The 16,716-nt window shown below is 58.5% G+C and overlaps 6 protein-coding genes across 6 annotated transcripts; 2 read left to right on the forward strand and 4 right to left on the reverse strand.

The window, feature by feature from the left end:
- Window positions 1-1,158: 1,158 nt before the first annotated feature.
- Window positions 1,159-5,089, reverse strand: K452DRAFT_119788 (uncharacterized protein). Its single transcript, XM_033535160.1, has 5 exons — window positions 4,237-5,089; window positions 3,914-4,180; window positions 3,270-3,863; window positions 2,824-3,219; window positions 1,159-2,773 (listed from the first exon to the last, which is right to left on the reverse strand). The coding sequence occupies exons 1-5, from the start codon at window positions 4,691-4,693 to the stop codon at window positions 1,452-1,454; spliced, it is 3,036 nt and encodes a 1,011-aa protein (XP_033401143.1). The 5' UTR covers window positions 4,694-5,089; the 3' UTR covers window positions 1,159-1,451.
- Window positions 5,090-5,878: 789 nt separating this feature from the next.
- K452DRAFT_295072 (uncharacterized protein) lies at window positions 5,879-8,780 on the forward strand (the record flags this gene model as incomplete). The annotated part of the gene is made up of 5 exons (XM_033541771.1): window positions 5,879-6,076; window positions 6,136-6,270; window positions 6,324-7,315; window positions 7,365-7,795; window positions 7,846-8,780. The coding sequence occupies 5 exons, from the start codon at window positions 5,879-5,881 to the stop codon at window positions 8,778-8,780; spliced, it is 2,691 nt and encodes an 896-aa protein (XP_033401144.1).
- Window positions 8,781-11,063: 2,283 nt separating this feature from the next.
- Window positions 11,064-12,581, reverse strand: K452DRAFT_315680 (uncharacterized protein; the record flags this gene model as incomplete). The annotated part of the gene is made up of 3 exons (XM_033543881.1): window positions 11,064-11,960; window positions 12,085-12,378; window positions 12,454-12,581. 3 exons carry the CDS (start codon window positions 12,579-12,581, stop codon window positions 11,138-11,140), a joined length of 1,245 nt encoding a protein of 414 aa, XP_033401145.1. The 3' UTR covers window positions 11,064-11,137.
- Window positions 12,582-12,641: 60 nt separating this feature from the next.
- K452DRAFT_355894 (uncharacterized protein) lies at window positions 12,642-14,687 on the reverse strand. The gene is made up of 3 exons (XM_033546006.1): window positions 14,561-14,687; window positions 14,326-14,508; window positions 12,642-14,277 (listed from the first exon to the last, which is right to left on the reverse strand). The coding sequence occupies exons 1-3, from the start codon at window positions 14,673-14,675 to the stop codon at window positions 12,695-12,697; spliced, it is 1,881 nt and encodes a 626-aa protein (XP_033401146.1). The 5' UTR covers window positions 14,676-14,687; the 3' UTR covers window positions 12,642-12,694.
- Window positions 14,688-14,893: 206 nt separating this feature from the next.
- K452DRAFT_305458 (uncharacterized protein) lies at window positions 14,894-15,422 on the forward strand (the record flags this gene model as incomplete). Its single annotated transcript, XM_033542901.1, has 4 exons — window positions 14,894-14,896; window positions 14,956-15,186; window positions 15,284-15,342; window positions 15,398-15,422. The coding sequence occupies 4 exons, from the start codon at window positions 14,894-14,896 to the stop codon at window positions 15,420-15,422; spliced, it is 318 nt and encodes a 105-aa protein (XP_033401147.1).
- Window positions 15,423-15,738: 316 nt separating this feature from the next.
- K452DRAFT_315683 (uncharacterized protein) lies at window positions 15,739-16,690 on the reverse strand (the record flags this gene model as incomplete). Its single annotated transcript, XM_033543882.1, has 2 exons — window positions 15,739-16,572; window positions 16,631-16,690. 2 exons carry the CDS (start codon window positions 16,688-16,690, stop codon window positions 15,739-15,741), a joined length of 894 nt encoding a protein of 297 aa, XP_033401148.1.
- Between the last annotated feature and the right edge of the window lie 26 nt (window positions 16,691-16,716).

Genomic DNA, 16,716 nt, shown 5'->3' on the forward strand with positions numbered 1-16,716 from the left:
AGAGAGTGGAGACTGCCCACGGGGAAAGTCGGCGGAGCCTCGTTCGTGCGTGCTCGCTCGTATCCCCACATGCGTCGCAGCCCCGTCTCGAGCTCCTTCGTCATCTTCCGCCCGCGCGCCAAGCCCGCGCTCGGCATGGGGCGTTCTGGCGCCGGGTGGCGTGCCCCCAGCAAAAAGCTTCTTCTGGCCTCAGGTCGCGGCGACGGGTCGGGCTCGGAAGTCGCAGGTGTTGCAGTTACGAGCAGAGTCGCTGCTTGGCTGCATGTTGGGACGCGATCAGGCAGCGTCGTTGGCCGATGACGTCGTTGCCTGCATTTTATCCATTTTATCCACCAATAGCCGGCGACCCCTCCCAGCATCCATCCGGCTGCAACCTCGTTTTCACGACCGGTCTGGACGAGCAAAACACCGGGGCCGCCCGCTGCTTCAGGTGATGCGGACGTCACTTGGGAACGTGAGAAAAAGGCCCCACTCACCCTCTCACGGCGCAGCGTCGCCAGCCCTGCGAAACAGGATTCAATCGTTGCTGTCAGAAACTCGCACGGAGCCCATGTCACGGCGCCTAGCGCGGCCACAGTCTTGTTGTCAAAAATCCTGGGACTGAAGAACTTGTCTATCCATACTTATATCCCGTCCACCGCCGGCGGGAAAGCCGCGCCCGCTGACTGCTTTCATCTCCGCTCGTTTGATTATTACCGCACCCACACTCCCCGTCCCTGCTCCTGCTCTCACTCAATCAACAAACCAGTGCTGTCTCCAACGAAAGAAAGTCAAGAACTAGGGGTAGTAGCTCCAGACACCGTATGCTAATGAAGGGAGTATAAGCTCGAAAAGAAGTCCAAATGACGAACTAATGGCCGCAAGCAGCGGTTGACCTAACTACCAATGGGGACTAAGACGAAACAACAAGATTCGCTCAAGCAAAGTCGGCAGAGTAGGAGAATCCACGGAATTCTTCCTGCATAGCTTGCGAAAGTACTGTTTCAGACATGTTAGTTGACTGCCTAAGACCAAGGAACATGCGGAGAACTTGCCAGATTGAACGGGTGTCAGCACCGGCGTAACACTGGTGAATTCCTGATCGAAGTTGCTCGTGTCCGTAGCGGACGTGATTTGCGGCATAAATGGCGGGGCTATGCGCTTGTGGTACACGTCGTCCCAGTTGATGTTCCTGAAGAAGGCGTGGCTCATGATCTCCTGCGCGTCAGTCGGGCCGCTGCCCAGGCGAAGCTCGGGCTCACGCGTGAGCAGCTTCTGAAGGATGGAAACGGAGTCGCGCGGCATGTGGATGGGGTATAGAGGTTCGTCAGCAAGAATGGCGTCGTAGATTTCGTCCTCGTCCTCGCCACGGAAGGGAGACTGCTGAAGCAGCATCTGGTAGATGAGGACACCAAAGGCCCACCAGTCAACTGCACGACCGTACTTCTTATCGAGAAGGATCTATCAAGTAGTTAGCCAACGCGTCCCAATGGGAAAATGTTGATTGTTCTCACCTCGGGAGCCATGAACTCAGGAGTACCGCAGAAGGTGCTCGTGGTAGAACCATACCACATCTCCTCCTTGCACAGACCGTAGTCTGCAATCTTGATGTGACCGTCCAACGTGAGAAGGATGTTGTCGAGCTTCAAATCACGGTAGATGACACCGTTCTCGTGGAAGTATTTAAGGGCAAGGCACACTTCGGCCGCGTAGAACTGAGCACGCTTGGTGCCAAACTGACCACGCTGAATGTGAAGCATAAGATCACCACCACTGATGTACTCCATAACGAAGTACACACGAGTCTCAGTCTGGAAACAGGCGTGCAGGTTGAGCAAGAACGGGTGGCGCTCCTTGTTGGCGATCAAAAACACGCGCTTCTCCGAACGAGTGCTCTCAACCTCGTCGTTCTCGATAATGAACTCTTTCTTCAACACCTTGATAGCGTAAAGCTGTTTCGAGGTCTTGGTCTCCGCAAGCATGACCTTACCGAAGTTACCCTTACCCAGAACCGCAAGGAAGTTGAAGTGGTCGAGGCCTATCCTCCTTCCGGTGCCTTGGGTATTTGCGGAAGGGGTGGCCTTCTTAGGGACCATTTGCTGCTGCTGCTGCTGCTGCTGCTGAGGCTGAGGCTGCGGCGGGGGAGGTCCTGCGGGCGGCGGGGCCGGGGCGCCGTATTGCGACGCAGGTGTATGCTGTGGCGGGGGTGCCGGGGACGGCTGGTGGAATGGAGGCACCGGGTAGCCACTCACTTGAGCATAGTCAAGCGGGTTGTAGGAGGACTGCTGAGGCGAGTGGGGCGACTGCGTGGCAGGGCTTTGCGGAGGGTAGCTACCAGACGTCCGGCCAGTTGGTGAAGGCGCATAGTCAGTCGACGACCTCTGCTGGTACCCGGGACCTGGCGGCGGCTTGGAACCACTTCCGAGAGCGGCAGCAGCGGCAGCCGCTGCCGTAGCATCCGACTGCGTACGTCCGCCGGTGGGAGGTCTCGTTTGCGTTGGGGAAGATGGGCCGCTGCTGCCGTAGGAAGTCCTGGCCGCCGCGCCAGAATAGGAGTCTTGTTTGTAAGACAGCCTGTCTCCCGCTGCTGGGTCGTGTGGTTGCGAAGGACGAGAACCAGACGTTGGGCGCATGGTTTTGGAGCCCATGGGAGAGTTTAAGGAGGAGATTGACGAGGTTTGGCGCTTCTTCGTGTTCTTGATCTCATAAATCATCTGGTTGGCCACTTCCATGGACATACCACAGAAGTCCGGCACAAAGTGGACGCACTGCGCGTGACAAACGGAACCGCAGTCTTGACTGATTGTTAGTTTGTCATAACAAGAATGAGAATGGGAGTCTTACCGGAGCATTTCCTGCACTGTTTCTTGCCGAACGGAAGCATGTAACCACAGTGACAGCACCAGTTGGCACCCATGTTGGAGAAGGCTTCGAAACGATGCGGGATGCGGTGGTTCAGCTTCGCCTCGTCCGGATCCGTCTCTGCGTTGGACTGGGTGATACATTTGGTGACGACCTTTTGGTAACATTTCTTGTGACAGGTGTACTTGCAGTCTGAGCACTGCATGCCGGCTGCGTACTTCAGGAAGTCACCGCAGAGAGCGCATCTCATGATGTTGTAGAACTGTTGCTGGACGAACTTGTGGCCGTACTGCTCGATGACTTCCTCCTTGCGTTGACGAATGGCACCCTTACGGCCAAGACCGACGTCGAACGGTCTGCTTGCGCTGTTTTGCTTGGCTGCGATTGGGTCAGTTTAACGCAGACTCCACACATCTTGCAATACTTACCGAAACTCATGGTAATCTGAATGCGCCCAACAGGTTCAAGCGCGAACCAGGCATCGATGTAGATGGGTCCAGTCTGCGGCTGAGGCCCCGCCGGTTGCCCTGTCGCGGTTCCCGGAACGGGAGCACCGCCGGCACCACCACCGGCTCCAGCCTGACCCGGAGGAGGCTGAAACTGCATGTGTGGCTGTCCCCCCGCACCTCCATCCCCCATCTTGTCGGCGGAAACCCACATGGCACTGGAATTGTTGAGCTCTGCCTCCACCCTCTTGCGTCTGAGCTCCTCCACAAGGTCCGAGATGCGAAGCCATTGCATGCCGATTGGGAGAGGGTGGTCGCCCGCTCGGTCGTAAACAGTCAGTTCGATCTCATTGGCCTTGTCGATGTCGAATTCGTGCAGTTCGTCCGTCCACTTGTCGGTTCTCGTCGCCTTCGTCCTGCCTCTCAACGCGTCCTCAACTTTCATGATTACAAACGTCTCGGGCCCTCTGCTGAAACGTCCCGTGGCAGCATGATCAACATCGGCCACGGCATGGATGCGCAGAGTCAAGTGACCGCTCAGCGGTCTCCGAGCGCTCGGGACATTAAGGCTGTCGTCTGGCAGATTGTTAGCTTGCTCGGCACGCCGGCCGGAGAGGCGGGCTTACCATCGGGGCCGTCCCCGCCTTCGATGTCGACGTGCAGATCTTCGTAGCGCTTCAGGGCCTGCTTGAGCAGCTGTATCTTTTGGCTACTTTCAATTCGACGCGCCTCGGCATCGGCCTTGCTCTTCCGATCGCCCTCCATCTGGTAGAGGCGCACCATCTTCTCAATGCCATCCTTGTACTGCTTTTCGACGCTCAGCTTGAATTCGAGTTGCGACAGCATCAGCTGGATGCGGGGACCCAGATGAGGCGTGTCGTACTTGATCAAATCTGAAACAGTCAGCGCCTCGACCTCTCTCTCTAGTCGACGGGATCCGTGGCCATACCAAGCTTGCTATAATTGGGGCGAGCCCGCGGCTGGCCGGGCCCCGGGGCGGCATAGGGCGCCTTGGGAGGCATGAGGATCTCGCCACCGGCCAGCTGTTGGCTGTAGCCGCCCGGAGGCGGAGGGTTGCCGTAGGCGGCGCCGTCGGCGTAAGGGTCTCCTTCCTTTGCCGGGGGAGGCAGCGGGTTCCGGCGCTGCTGCTCGGGCGACTCGGAGCCGTTGCTGGCGGGACCCAGGCTCATGGAGTCCAAGTCGGTGCCGACGCGCCGCATCTGGAGCTCCTGGATGCGGCCCTCGAGGTATTCGATGTTGCGACGACCCTCGCGGACCTGGCCGTCCAGGCGGGACAGGACGGCCGGGTTGTTGGTCGACTGGCGCATGGCGTTGGCGGCATTGATGAGGGCCTTTTCGCGGTCGATCTTGGCGTAGACGGCCTTGATGGCGTCGTCCTCGTTCATGGTGGCGGTGGGAATCGCGTGGTGGGCGTCGTCGATGGCAGGCAGCGTGGAGCCGCGCACGCGTGGTGGCAGCGGGCGTGGTGGCGGCGAGGACCCCTTCTCTCGCGTGGGTGATGTCAGGCGGACGTTGGTTAGCAGCGGGCTGGCGTGGGACGGGGGGGTGGGCGGAGGGTTTGGAGGAGGACGTTGTGAGGGGTGTGTTAGGCGTTGGTGGGGACTTCAGCCGACGGGCGCGCGGGCTCTTTGGGCGCCAAGAGACACAAAGCAAGAGAGGGCAACACCAACCATGCAAATCCTGCCCTCTCGTATCTCGGCCTCCTGATCGTCTCGGGACAGCAGTGCCGGGCCGCGGCTGTCAGTCAGGCCACGCGCCCGACCGTCATGTGCCGTCGCAAGAGAGAGAGAGAGTGCAGTTGGGATATAACAAGTAGGGCAACGCGTCCAGGCCGGCTCCCCGTCCGCATGTCGTTTGCCGCAATCAATCAACGACACAGCAACTCCACCAAAGTCCGATACCCGAGCCGCCGCCCCACGTCAGCCGAGCCTCTGCGAGCCGAGCGCAGGGGGAAAGGTCAAGCTGCCACGGGCCGTGAGGCTTGGATTGGGAAGCGCGGTGCTTCTCCGGCCGGGGCGCTAGCTGCATTGCTAAGGTGAGAGGCTGCCGGACTGCGCTGTGCCGCGCCGGGATCAACGCCGCAGCGAGAAAGCGAGAAAAAGTAAAGGGCCGGAGCGTCGCGTAGGGCAGCGGGCAGCGGATGTTGCGGCTGGACGATCTGCGCGTCGGTAACGGCACCGTACAAAAGCGTACCATGGACCCTTAACGCGCGAGCGATTGAGCTGTGTATGTTCGTCGTCGCTCCCGATCCCTAACCCGTCTTCACAAATCTTCAACCTATCCTCAAACCACCCTTACAAGTCTCTCGTAAAAGAGACTTCCCCGCCGCCAAAATTAACCACTCAACCTCCATCTCGTCGCTCCTCTCGCCCGCCCGCGCCGACGACACCTCCTCCTCCACCACGCGCACCGACAGCCCGCCCACGCACCGCCTTCCGCCCTATCAGCCCGCGCCCAACCCGCCCTTGCAGCACCAGCACCACGCCTTCCCCCACCACCACCATCGCCCGCTGCCAACCGTGCTGCCGCCCGCCGACGCGGGCGCGCGCCGCCCGGAGCAGCAGCCTCGCATGAGGTCCTCCATCGCGTGCGCCCGCTGTCGTCGCAGCAAGGTCAAGTGCGTCAACAATGGCGTCGGCACCACCTGCCGCGCCTGCGAGACGTCGGGGCGCGAGTGCATCTACCCTTCGCCCGCCACCCAGCACGCCGCCCGCCGCGAGAGCAGCGCCTCGGGCATGCCCGCCATCGATCGCCCGCCCACCAGCGACGTAGGTTGCCTTTTTTTTATTGTTGCTTGATACACTTCCTGCTTATACGTGGCCACCAGACTCCGCGACGCGCGCCCCGCCCCAAGAAGAACACGGCCTCTGTCTCAGGCCACGCAGCCTCCAGAGAGAGCCCCCACGCCATTCTCGATGCCTTGGACGCCAGCGTGCTAACGCCCAAAGTCTGGACCGAATTGGTGCGTCCTGCCCGGACTTCTGCCCTGCCCGCCTGGTCACTAACACTGCCCAGTTTGACATATTCCAGACGCATTACTCAACTGATTTTCCCTTTCTGCATCCTCCGAGCTTCCTCAAGCCGCTGCGCCAGTCGTCTTTGCAAGGCCCTGGCACCGGCTTTGGCGATGCGAACGCGTCTCCCGCGCCTGCCCTGTCCCCCGTTCTCCTGCTGGCCTTCCTGACTCTGACCTCTCGATTCCATCCTCAATTGGTCGCCTACCATTCTCCATCGACGTCGAAGCAGAATCCCCTCATCGCCTCGGAATACTATGCGTCCGCATGTCGAGCCCGGCTCGCCTCGAACAGTGGCAGTGAGCTAGGCCTTCCTGACCTGCAGCGCACTCAGACCCTCCTTATGCTAGTCTTACACGAATGGGGCATGTGCCACGGAGCTAGAGCCTGGGTCCAGTTAGGCGTAGCGATTCGTGGGGCGCAGATTCTGGGACTTCAATTCGAAAACGACCTTGACGACATGCCGCTGGCTCGGTCCACCGCTCTCGCGGAAGAAGCACACCATTCTGACATCGACCTGGGACGAGGGAAACCTTCTTTTAGCAAAGGAGATACTTTTATCGAGCAAGAAACGAGACGCCGAACGTTCTGGAGCTGTCTCATCATGGACAGGTATTTAAGCAGCGGAAAATACAGACCTCAGATGATCAATGTGCAAGAATTGAGGATCCAGCTGCCTTGCAGCGAACGAGCGTTCCTCTTCGGCGAGAAGGTTAGGACACTTATGCTGGGAGAAGAAGTTCACCATGTGGCCGGTCGTGCTCAGATTCAGAGTCAGCGCAAGGCGTCGGTCATGCTTGGCTCGAAGCACGGATCACCGAACGGGGATACCCCTGCCAGCGGGGACCCGTTTTCCAGCGGGGATCTGGGCAGAAACGACGAGTCTGAGGGAAGGCTGGAGATTGGCGCTGATGAGGGCATCGTGAGCCGCTACATCAAAGTGCTGGACCTGTACGGGCGCATCGTGAAATGGTCCTGCAGCGGAGGCAGAAGGTACGTGTGTCATTCGTAGCCGTCGGATGGTCTCCCCTAACACAGACAGGCGCGAGCAATATCCACCTTGGGATGAGAGGTCTACCTGGAACGTGCTCCGGAGTCACCACGTTGCATCCAGGGAATCTTTGCCTCGAGACATGGAGCTTAACGCCGGCAACATTTCCGCCCACATCACGTCGAGGACATCAACTCCATTCGCTCTCTTACATGTGGTTCACCTTCTCTCCGGCATCATTCTTCACAGAGAATACCTCCCCTTTGTACCATTCCGGTGTTCTAGACCACAGGGTCCCCTTGATCCACCCATCTTCTCCACGGACGAACACAAGGCTTCGGAGGGGTTCTGGGAGCAAAGCGCGCATGAGTTGTTCAAGACGGCACGGGAGATCATCGATCTTCTCCGGATATGTCAAGAGTGGGGCGTCCTTGCCGAAACACCCATTGTAGGCTTCGCTGCCTACACTGCAGCCTTTCTTGGTACGTTCATGCCGCTAGACGTGCGGTTAAGCAGTAGCTAATCTGCGCAGGTGTTTACGCGATCAATTTTCCGTGGATGGATCCCAATGGGTATATGTGCAAGGGAACGCGAGACCCGGTCAAGTCAGAGGCAGCCGATTCGCCCGGAGCAGAAGCAGCGCGCAAGGGTCTGGAGATCATCAGCCACATGCGCCGGTCGCTGCAGATGGCGGACGGGTGGTTCAAGACGATCAAGCGGGCGCACATCTACTACATTCGGATCAAAAAGGACCTCCGGCAAGGCGCAAAAGGGCCGCGCAGCCTGTCACCGGCTGGCGGTGACCCGTCGGAGGCGTACCGCAACCTGAGCCTGCGCGACCACGGGCCCGAGGAGCATCGGCTGCTGGAGAAGACGCTGCGCGACTTCAGCGGCGGCGAGGACGAGGACATGGAGATGTTGGACGCACCGGAAGCACGGCGGGACAGCGTGGAAACGGACAGCACGACGCAGCGGGGCACGCCTGACGCTAACGCGGTGCGGCAAGAGCGATGGAACGCCATCAACACGGTCGCCGCTGCCGCCAGTCAGAATGCGGCCAACGGCGCATACGGCCCGGGCGGCATCTCGCTCTCCAACCCTGCCAGCGATCATCTCGGCCCCTCGCCCGCCATGTCGCCGCCCGCCCCCGCCCCGTACGGCTCCGGCTTCACCCCCATCCAAATGCAGCAGCAGCTGTCGCCTCGCAGCACCGCCCAACACCAGCTCCCGCCTCCGCTCCCGCCCGCCTACCACCACCAACACCACTTCTCGCCGCCCCGCTCCTCGGCCCAATCGCAAGACGCCTGGCTCGACGCCGTCGACACACGCTTCGGCGGCGACGACGTCGCTGCCTTTGTCGCCGGCACCAATTGGCAGGTCTGGGCCGGCGCGGCCGCATTGCGCGGCGAGATGGGCGTCGGCGGCTGGTTGAGCGCGCTGTGGGCGCCGGCGAGTGGGCGGGGCTGAGGGCCAACCCGCGGGAGTGAGACCGAGGGGCGCCTGGCCATAATGGCACGGAGCGGAGAGGCGAGAATGCAAGTAATGTCTTCGAAAGGCCAACGACCGACCGTGTATAGAAACGGCCGCTTGCTCGCTCGCATGTTTGAATGGCTGTACGAAGACAACGCGATGCCAACCTTTTCTCTCTTCCCTTCCATTTCCTTTTTTCCCTCTCTCTTTTTCTTATCCATCAAATCTAAATCCATCACATCGCTACTACTACTACTACTACCATCGTCGACGCCGACGCCGCCGCCGCTACGATCACGACCATCGCAATTCGCAATCCTCTTCCCCCTCCGTCCGTCCGTCCGTAGCGCAAGCACGTCCCGCCACGGGGCGCGCTTCTACGGATGGGGCAAGGAGCGCCAGCCGAGCGAACGCACGCACAGCGGCAGGGGACACGGGCGCGCGTGCGCGCGTGCAGGGAGCGCGAGGAGGCGGCCCGCCGATCTTGGGCTCGGGGACCATGGTGGCGGCGGCGAACGGAGCGCGCGAAAAAAGAAAAAAGTTAGTCGTTTCCCGGTTGGGGGGGGTGTCTGTGGTCTGTGGGGGCGGAAGGAGCCAGACGGGCGGGCGTTGAGGAGGAGGTTGGGGAGGGGAGGTGCGGAACGGAACGGGACGGTATGTATGTACCTACCTATGTATGGGGACCGGAGGGAGGGTGGAGGAGGAAGAAGAGGAAGAAGAGGAGGAGTTGAGTCGAAGCTGTGCGTGCTATGCTGTGCTGTGCTGTGTGCTGCCACGGGCTGTTGGCTGCTGGCTGCGGCGGTAGGTTACGGAATTGCTGCGCCGCGACCGCGGTCACGCTGCCGCGCTCGTTATTTTGTTTTCTGTCTAATCCATGCTTGCATGCGTTTTTTGTGCGTCTGTGCGTATATGTTGTGGTGTCTTTTGGGGGGGTGTCTGTGCGCGCGGGAGGGATTGGGCTGGCTGGTCGGGTAGCTATCCTAGGTAGACGGGGGAGTCGGACGGGGAGGGGGGAAGGGAACGGGAGAGCAGGGGACGGGGAACAGGGCGTGCGGAGGCAGCGGATATTGTAGATGATGGGCATTTCAGACAGATGGGATTGGATTGGCTTGGCTGCGCGTGGGCTTACGGGGAGGGTGGAGTGATGCGCCTCGGAGCGGAGTGGGGCGGTGCTAAGTCGTGTGCGTGTGTGCTATGGTAATGTTATCCGTATACGCATTGCACTTATTGGGGGCTCCGCTCCGGTTAGTCTATCTCTTGCCACTGCGGTTTCGGGTCTTTGCCTACTAGGCTCCTGTTTATCCGGTTGTGTCATTGGGCGGCTGAGGCACATTGGGCGTTGGCTGCGAAGTATTGGGCCAAATAATATATTTACCCACGTACGTAGGTAGTAGGTAGGTAGGTAGGTATGAGATAGCAGTGGACGCACTCAGGTGTTAATGCGGAGATGAATGGCGAGGGGTTGAGAAGGAATTACGGAGTACAAGTAAATTTGTGCTTTCTTTTTTGCTCCACACGGCCCTACGCTTGACTAATGGGATATCGGGCAGCAGCTGATTGAACCACGAACACGGGCCATAAGCAAACAGTGCCTTGAGTTTAAGGGCTAGTATGAAGTACGAACATGCTTTTAAACTTGCCAGAACCGAACCGTACCTATTAAATGATGAGTCCGTCAGTGACCATGAGTGCGAGATATTTCACACGTTTTTTTATTAAATTTTATAATTTATCTAGCAACTCCAGGTGCGGAAGGAGTGTCCCAAAACCCTTTGTAACGTCAGCTCAGACGAGGTACAAGGATTATCCGTACAAGTCCGAAGGGAAGTCACTGGCTTAGACGACGAGCGAATGAGTGAGGAGGGGATGTGAGATTGGAATGGAAGGGACCTCGACGGGAGGAGACAGGAGTTGAAATGTGAGCAAAGGAGGGGGGGTTTATAGTAGACGGAGAGAGCACGCCTTCCGTAGCGGGGATTGCCTTCTAAGGTAGGTAGGCACTCGAAGCCTCTTGCCTTTCTCGAATCCCCCTTCCCCCCTTGGAGACAAGATCAGAAGCCGCGATGCAGGTGCAACCGTGTGCCGTGCACACTTGCGCCATGAAGGCAAAGAGACTGGAACGGTGGAGTGCATGTAGCGAAAGGAGACAGGCTGTCATAAGATACTATAACTAAGCTATTCTTGCTAATGTATGCATGCAGGTATTCATACAACGGCCAGTCAATGCCAATGCTAGAGCAAAGCCATCCAACACTCCAAGACCTCATCTGCCCAAGCTCCCCTCTCAGTCATAAATCCAGCACTCTCCGCCTTTAACCTTCACCACCCAACGAGCTGCCAGGCACCCATCCAACTCAAACCCTCCTCATCGCGCTCTCCTCCCCATCCTCTTCATACACACTACTTCCCGTGACCCTCGCAGCCCTCGCAGACCTCGCATTCCCCGCAACAAACACGTCCAGCGGAACGTCTTCACGTGCTTCCACCACGCCATCCACACTCCCCTCGACAGCCCTCTCCTTTCCCTTCCCCTTTCCCTTCCCCTTCCCCATCCACATCTTCCTCTTCTCACTCTTATCCTTCGCCGGCTTCCCCTCGTCCCTCGCTTTCCTGTCCTTGGCACGATTCCTCCGGCTCTGCAAATACAAGCTCATCGCCATGCCCAACAGCGCAAACCCGCTGCCGGCCGCAAACACTGATATTACCACTATAGTGAAGATGTGTTTGTGGCGCTTCTGCGTCTCGCAGATGTCCCAGCAACTGTAGGAGTTGAAGCATTCGGGCGTGTGAGTCGTGGTGGGTCTGCGCGACGTGACGGTCTTCGTCGCCGTCGTTGTCGCGGGACCGGGCCGTGGGCCGCCCTTGATATGTCTGGCATCGGTGTAGCGGGCGTAGAAGTCGTTGTACGACATCCAGCCGTCGTTGAGTGTCTTGGTGGGGGTGCCCGTGCTTGTGCTGCTGTTGGTTTTTCCCGTTTCGTCGTTGTTGTTGTTGTCACGCACTGCTTCGGGGAGAAACAAGCCTTTCGAGTCGCCCCAGTGTGCTTTCGTGTAAACGTACTCATTGTACTTGCCGGAGGCGACGGGTTTCATGTATTGGTACATGCATTTGTTGCTGCAGAGGTCTGTGCCCTTCTTGTTGAACTTTTTGGGACAGAAGGTAGTTTCGAAGGGTGGGCTGTGAAGAGAAAGGAGACCGCGTTAGCATGTGCCAGCATTCAGATGAGAAGAATGAAAGACCAGCTGGGACCGACAGTAACAGCAGGGCTGCAGAAGACAAGTAGACAAGCAAAGCAACTTACTACGACTTGGTCATGATGCTAGCCATCGAAGTCGTAATCGGAGTCAAACTTGAACGCGGAACATCCCTCGCCATTCTCGCAGCCGCCGCCGTCGTCGACATGCCGTTCCTCCCACCAGTAGTTGTGATGACTATCCCGGTTAGACACACAGGGTCCGAGGATTTGTCCGCATCCGCCTCGACTCGGTCACTGAAGCTTTCGGGATCGGTCTTCGTCATCCAGTCGGGATTAAGCTCACCCCAGCACCCAACCGGGTCCGGGAGGGGGCTCTCAGCGCAATCATCCCATGCTGGGCTGGGGCGGTGCGAACAAAGTCAGCGAGCTTTGCTAATGGAGCTTTTGAGGGGTGGTATGTTGAGGTTTGCTCACTAGGTCCTGCTTCCACGCGTCCATGGCACCTCCATGCTCGCAGTAGGCGGCGGTGTAGGTTTAAATGCGGCAGAGAGGATGGCAAGGAAGAGCGGGATAAAAAGCCTAATTGCTGTTGTGGACTTCATACTGGCATGTTGGTAAAGGTGATGAGACATTGGAAGACGAAGAGAAAGCACGAGAAATATGCACTTTGTTGCGCCTTCCTGCTTGCGCATGGCGACTGGCGATTTCCATGTTCTTAGCGTTGATTATGTCCTTCACCCACCTCCATATCAACAAAAGGAATGTCTTCATCTGCCGCTTCCCACGCCCGCTCGCGCTCTTTCTCCATTTCTTCTTCCTCCCTGCGTCTGATCGCCTCCGGATAGTCTTCCCAGCTGTCTCTTACCAGACAGCTCATGTCCATCTTCTTGTAACGCACGTTCCACTTCAAGTCTTCCCATTCGCTCGCCGCCTCTCCACTATTGATTTTCACGCCGAAGGTTGGCATGGCGATGACGTAGTCGCTTCCGTCGTCATTCGGGGCAGCGATGGCTGGCAGCGTGAAGCGAGCCTTACTCTTGGCCGAATCAACGCGCAACGCCTCGAAGCGCTCCTTCATGAGACCTTCGAGCGAATTGCGGAAAGGTTTCAGATCCGTGGGCCGGAAAGGGCGGATGATAAGGTGCCGGTTCGAGGGGTTATAGACACGGAGCCAGAAGCGGCCATCGAAGAGTTCAAACGGCTGTTCGGTGTTCGGATGAGATTGTTCGAAGCCGATGTCATCTTCGTCGCGGAAACCAGGCAAGGGAGGCACACGCAGCGTCGGAAACTCATCTCTTGGATACGGCGCCCTGCTGAGATTCCAGGTGTAGTAAGGAAAGTAATCGCCCGGAGCTTGTAGGAGCTCGAAAAGCGCACCACCAGCTGTGAAAGAGTGCGGTGTTTCCTCCGTCGGATCGAGCGTGTCGTCGTCAATATATAGTCTAGGGAACAGGTAACGAACTGCTGTCTTGAGTTGCGAGAGATCGAGAGTCTCTCTCGGCGTTACGAGGTTTGTCAGACGACGCAAGAGCATTGCTGCGATGATTTTGCCCTCTTCTTCATTAAAAAAGTCCCTTTTAAAGGGAGATTCTGGCTTGAAAGGGGATTGCCGCTCAGCTGGAGGCCAAAATACCCGAGGGTAGCGGATGGCAAGCTCTCCAGAGCGAATATCAAGCACTCCGTCAAGCTTACTCAAGAGATCATTGACTTCTGCCTCCCGGCGGTGGACTTTGTCAGTAACCCGCTGCGCAAGCTGTAACAACGCGGGTTTGCTGATAGCAGTCGGCACACGGTGGTTGTGGAAGATATGCCGAAGAGCGTTCCGAGCGGTCAAGGTAGGGTCTTTGTTGGTTTCGTCCTCAACCCACCGAGTGCCTGATGCCAGGCAAGTCGCGGTGAGCCTCTCTTTATTGAAGGGTAACAATGGGCGTAAGACTTGAATGCCTAATCGCTCAATGGCCACAGCATGTTGCTCCTCGGGGTGAAGCGGGTTCTCGTTCGTGAGCCACTCAGCGTGGCTCTGATGCACACCATGAACACCAAAACATTCGGGGATTTCATTTCTGGGCTTCATGCCGCGCAAGCCCATGCCTCTGTAGCCTTCAATGAGACGCATCATGACCGTCTCGGCCTGATCATCGCTGTGATGCGCCACCAGCAACGACTCAATGCCATGATCACGACACGCGCGTCCTAGCAATCGGAATCTCAACTTACGAGCTTGCGTTTCCAAGTTAGTCAGGCTTTGAGTGTTTATTTCCCGCGGCCATTGCATCTGCAGGATCTCGGCATCAATGCCTGACCAAGTCAGCGGGGCTGTCTGCTGTTAGGATGGACGAATGATACCCAAGTTGAGCAGGTTTTCTTGCACGGTTCTGGCTTCGTCGGTGCTTCCCTTGCGGAGCTGATGGTCAACAATAAAGGCCGTGAAGATGTCCGTCTCATCTTCTTCTTCGCCAAGCTCTTCTGATAGGTCGGCACAGAGAGTCGCGAGCGCCATTGAATCAGCGCCGCCACTGACAGCAAGGCCTGATTGGATCAGCGCACGCGGACTTGAGGGATGGTCCGTCAAGGAACTCACCCAGGCGGGGGCGCTGGACGCCGAGACGCGGCAGCCATATTGCGGCCAGCGACTCGCGGAACTCGGCGACGCTGACGGGCAGCGCTTGACGAAGCCTGAAAGTCGGAGCAAACATATGTAGGTCCCATTATGCACAAGGAGAGGCGGTTGCGGCAGGACAGGGCGCCTGGCGAGCAACCCCGGGCCCGAGGTCCAGCGCACGGACACCAAGCTTCTCGAACCTTCAATGGCCTGTCGTTTTTCTCCATCGCCCGCATAAACACCTCGACTTCCCTCTCACGCTTTTCTCGCTCTTCCCTCTGACCTAGCTCATCCGCCCGCCAATCCTTCACAATGGTACCATCCGCCCTGTCTTCCCGCGCGCTTCCGCAGTCATAGCTAATGCGTAGCAATAGGCCACCGCCGCTATCAAGTCCATCAAGTCGCTCGCGCCCCTCCTCGACCGCGTCCTGGTCCAGCGCGTCAAGGCTGAGGCCAAGACCGCCTCCGGCATCTTCCTGCCCGAGAGCTCCGTCAAGGAATTGAACGAGGCCAAGGTTCTGGCTGTCGGCCCCGGTGCCGTGGACCGCGACGGCAAGAGGATAAACCCCAGCGTCCAGCCCGGCGACAGGGTCCTGATCCCCCAGGTAAGCATTGCCCTCATCTCGCGGCAGCACTAGTGCTCTGCGCGCGAACTTGCGGTGCGCTGTTATGTTGGACGCATGTGCTAATTGCTGTATGTAGTACGGTGGCACTCCCATCAAGGTCGGTGAGGATGACTACTCCCTCTTCAGGGACGCCGAGTACGTTTCTCTCTCTCATGTTATCTTTGAATTCGAATTGCTGATGGTCGTGAAGGATCCTCGCCAAGATCAACGAGTAAAGCAGCTGTTTGCTAGCTCCGCTCCGCTCATCCGCGGTTATTGTGTACTCTTCATGTAATAAAACATACCACCTCGAAACGACATTGGAGGCCGGCGTTTGGCATCTGTAGCATATCGAAGCGTCTACATTCGCATTGCGTAGTTGACGGGTTGCAAACACATCTCTGCTCTGGCAACTGACGTGCTTGAATCGCCGTGAGGCCCGTTCGCCCGGCGCGGTTGGTGCAGGTGCCATTGTCGATCGTACATCATACATGTTGAATCTATATATGCGGGTGTCTCGCGACGCTCTATCTATGCACACTGCCACCAATTTCACACAGCATCCCCTCCGAGCGCGTTAATAGCCCATTGATAACTGCCCAAGAAGATGGCACCGCCAGTGCTGATCCAGAAGACCCTGGGTCCGAGACCGGCGAAGAATGCTTTGGGCCCACTATCTCTCAATATCTCCTTCAACAAGGGAACCATCTTCTGGCGTTGGGTGGCGAGCATCATGCGAGTCTTGAGGACGTCAAGCGGAGTAGTCAAACCAGCAGCGACGGCACCGGCAAGGGAGCCAAAAACGGCGCCTTCTAGAGCAGACACACTGTCACGGCCGTTGGCGCTACGGCTCCACTCCTTCATGCCCTCCCACAGCGGGAATTGGATGATGGTGAAGGGCACCTCGCGCATAATGGTGATGGACCATCCACGGTACAGTTCGCGCCAAACAAAGCCGAAGCCGCGTGCCCGGCGCTGCGAGAGAATGTGTTGTAGCGCGGCCAGTGACGACGGGTGCTGCACCGCCTGGGCGCGCTGCTTGATGACCTCGGTGGGGACGCGCACCGCGCAGGCAGCTACCTCGCCCAAGCTGGCCGCGATCATGTGGTGGAAGGGCTCCAGGCCACCGACACCCGGCACCGCGACCGTTGACCCATCGGCTGTCGTGTGGCGGCTGCGTTGGGCGAGATGGCGCTTGACGCCGTCGTAGGTGACGAAGAAGAGGGCGGCGCCCGGGGCGGAGCCGACGACGGCGGACCCAATGCCGCGGTAGATGCCGCGGAAGCCACCGGAGGCTATGAAGCCCTCGCGCGCTTGCAGGCGCGTCTTGAGCGTGTCGAGCGGGAAGAGCGACAGGTCGACGGTGGTGCCGGCCAGGGCTCCGGCCTAGGTGTCATCCATTGATGATCAGCGAGGGCGCATTGAGCGGGGTGGTGGTATGTACCAGCAGCGACCGCACATAGGGCGACTCGACCCGCGCGGGGGCGGATGGTGGCGATTGCATGGATGTGTGGAGAGGGAGGGGGAGTG

Source organism: Aplosporella prunicola (assembly GCF_010093885.1).
Source record: "Aplosporella prunicola CBS 121167 unplaced genomic scaffold K452scaffold_4, whole genome shotgun sequence".
NCBI lineage: Eukaryota > Fungi > Ascomycota > Dothideomycetes > Botryosphaeriales > Aplosporellaceae > Aplosporella > Aplosporella prunicola.

Bases quoted from the DNA above. Each gene is read 5' to 3' on its own strand.
- K452DRAFT_355894 (XM_033546006.1), bottom strand. From the start codon at position 14,675: ATGTTTGCTCCGACTTTCAGGCTTCGTCAAGCGCTGCCCGTCAGCGTC. The intron at 14,509-14,560 runs GTGAGTTCCTTG...TGATCCAATCAG, and splicing joins CGTCCAGCGCCCCCGCCTGG to GCCTTGCTGTCAGTGGCGGC. The intron at 14,278-14,325 runs GTATCATTCGTC...TGACTTGGTCAG, and splicing joins AGAAAACCTGCTCAACTTGG to GCATTGATGCCGAGATCCTG.
- K452DRAFT_119788 (XM_033535160.1), bottom strand. From the start codon at position 4,693: ATGAACGAGGACGACGCCATCAAGGCCGTCTACGCCAAGATCGACCGC. The intron at 3,864-3,913 runs GTAAGCCCGCCT...ACAATCTGCCAG, and splicing joins AGGCGGGGACGGCCCCGATG to ACGACAGCCTTAATGTCCCG. The intron at 3,220-3,269 runs GTAAGTATTGCA...ACCCAATCGCAG, and splicing joins TCAGATTACCATGAGTTTCG to CCAAGCAAAACAGCGCAAGC.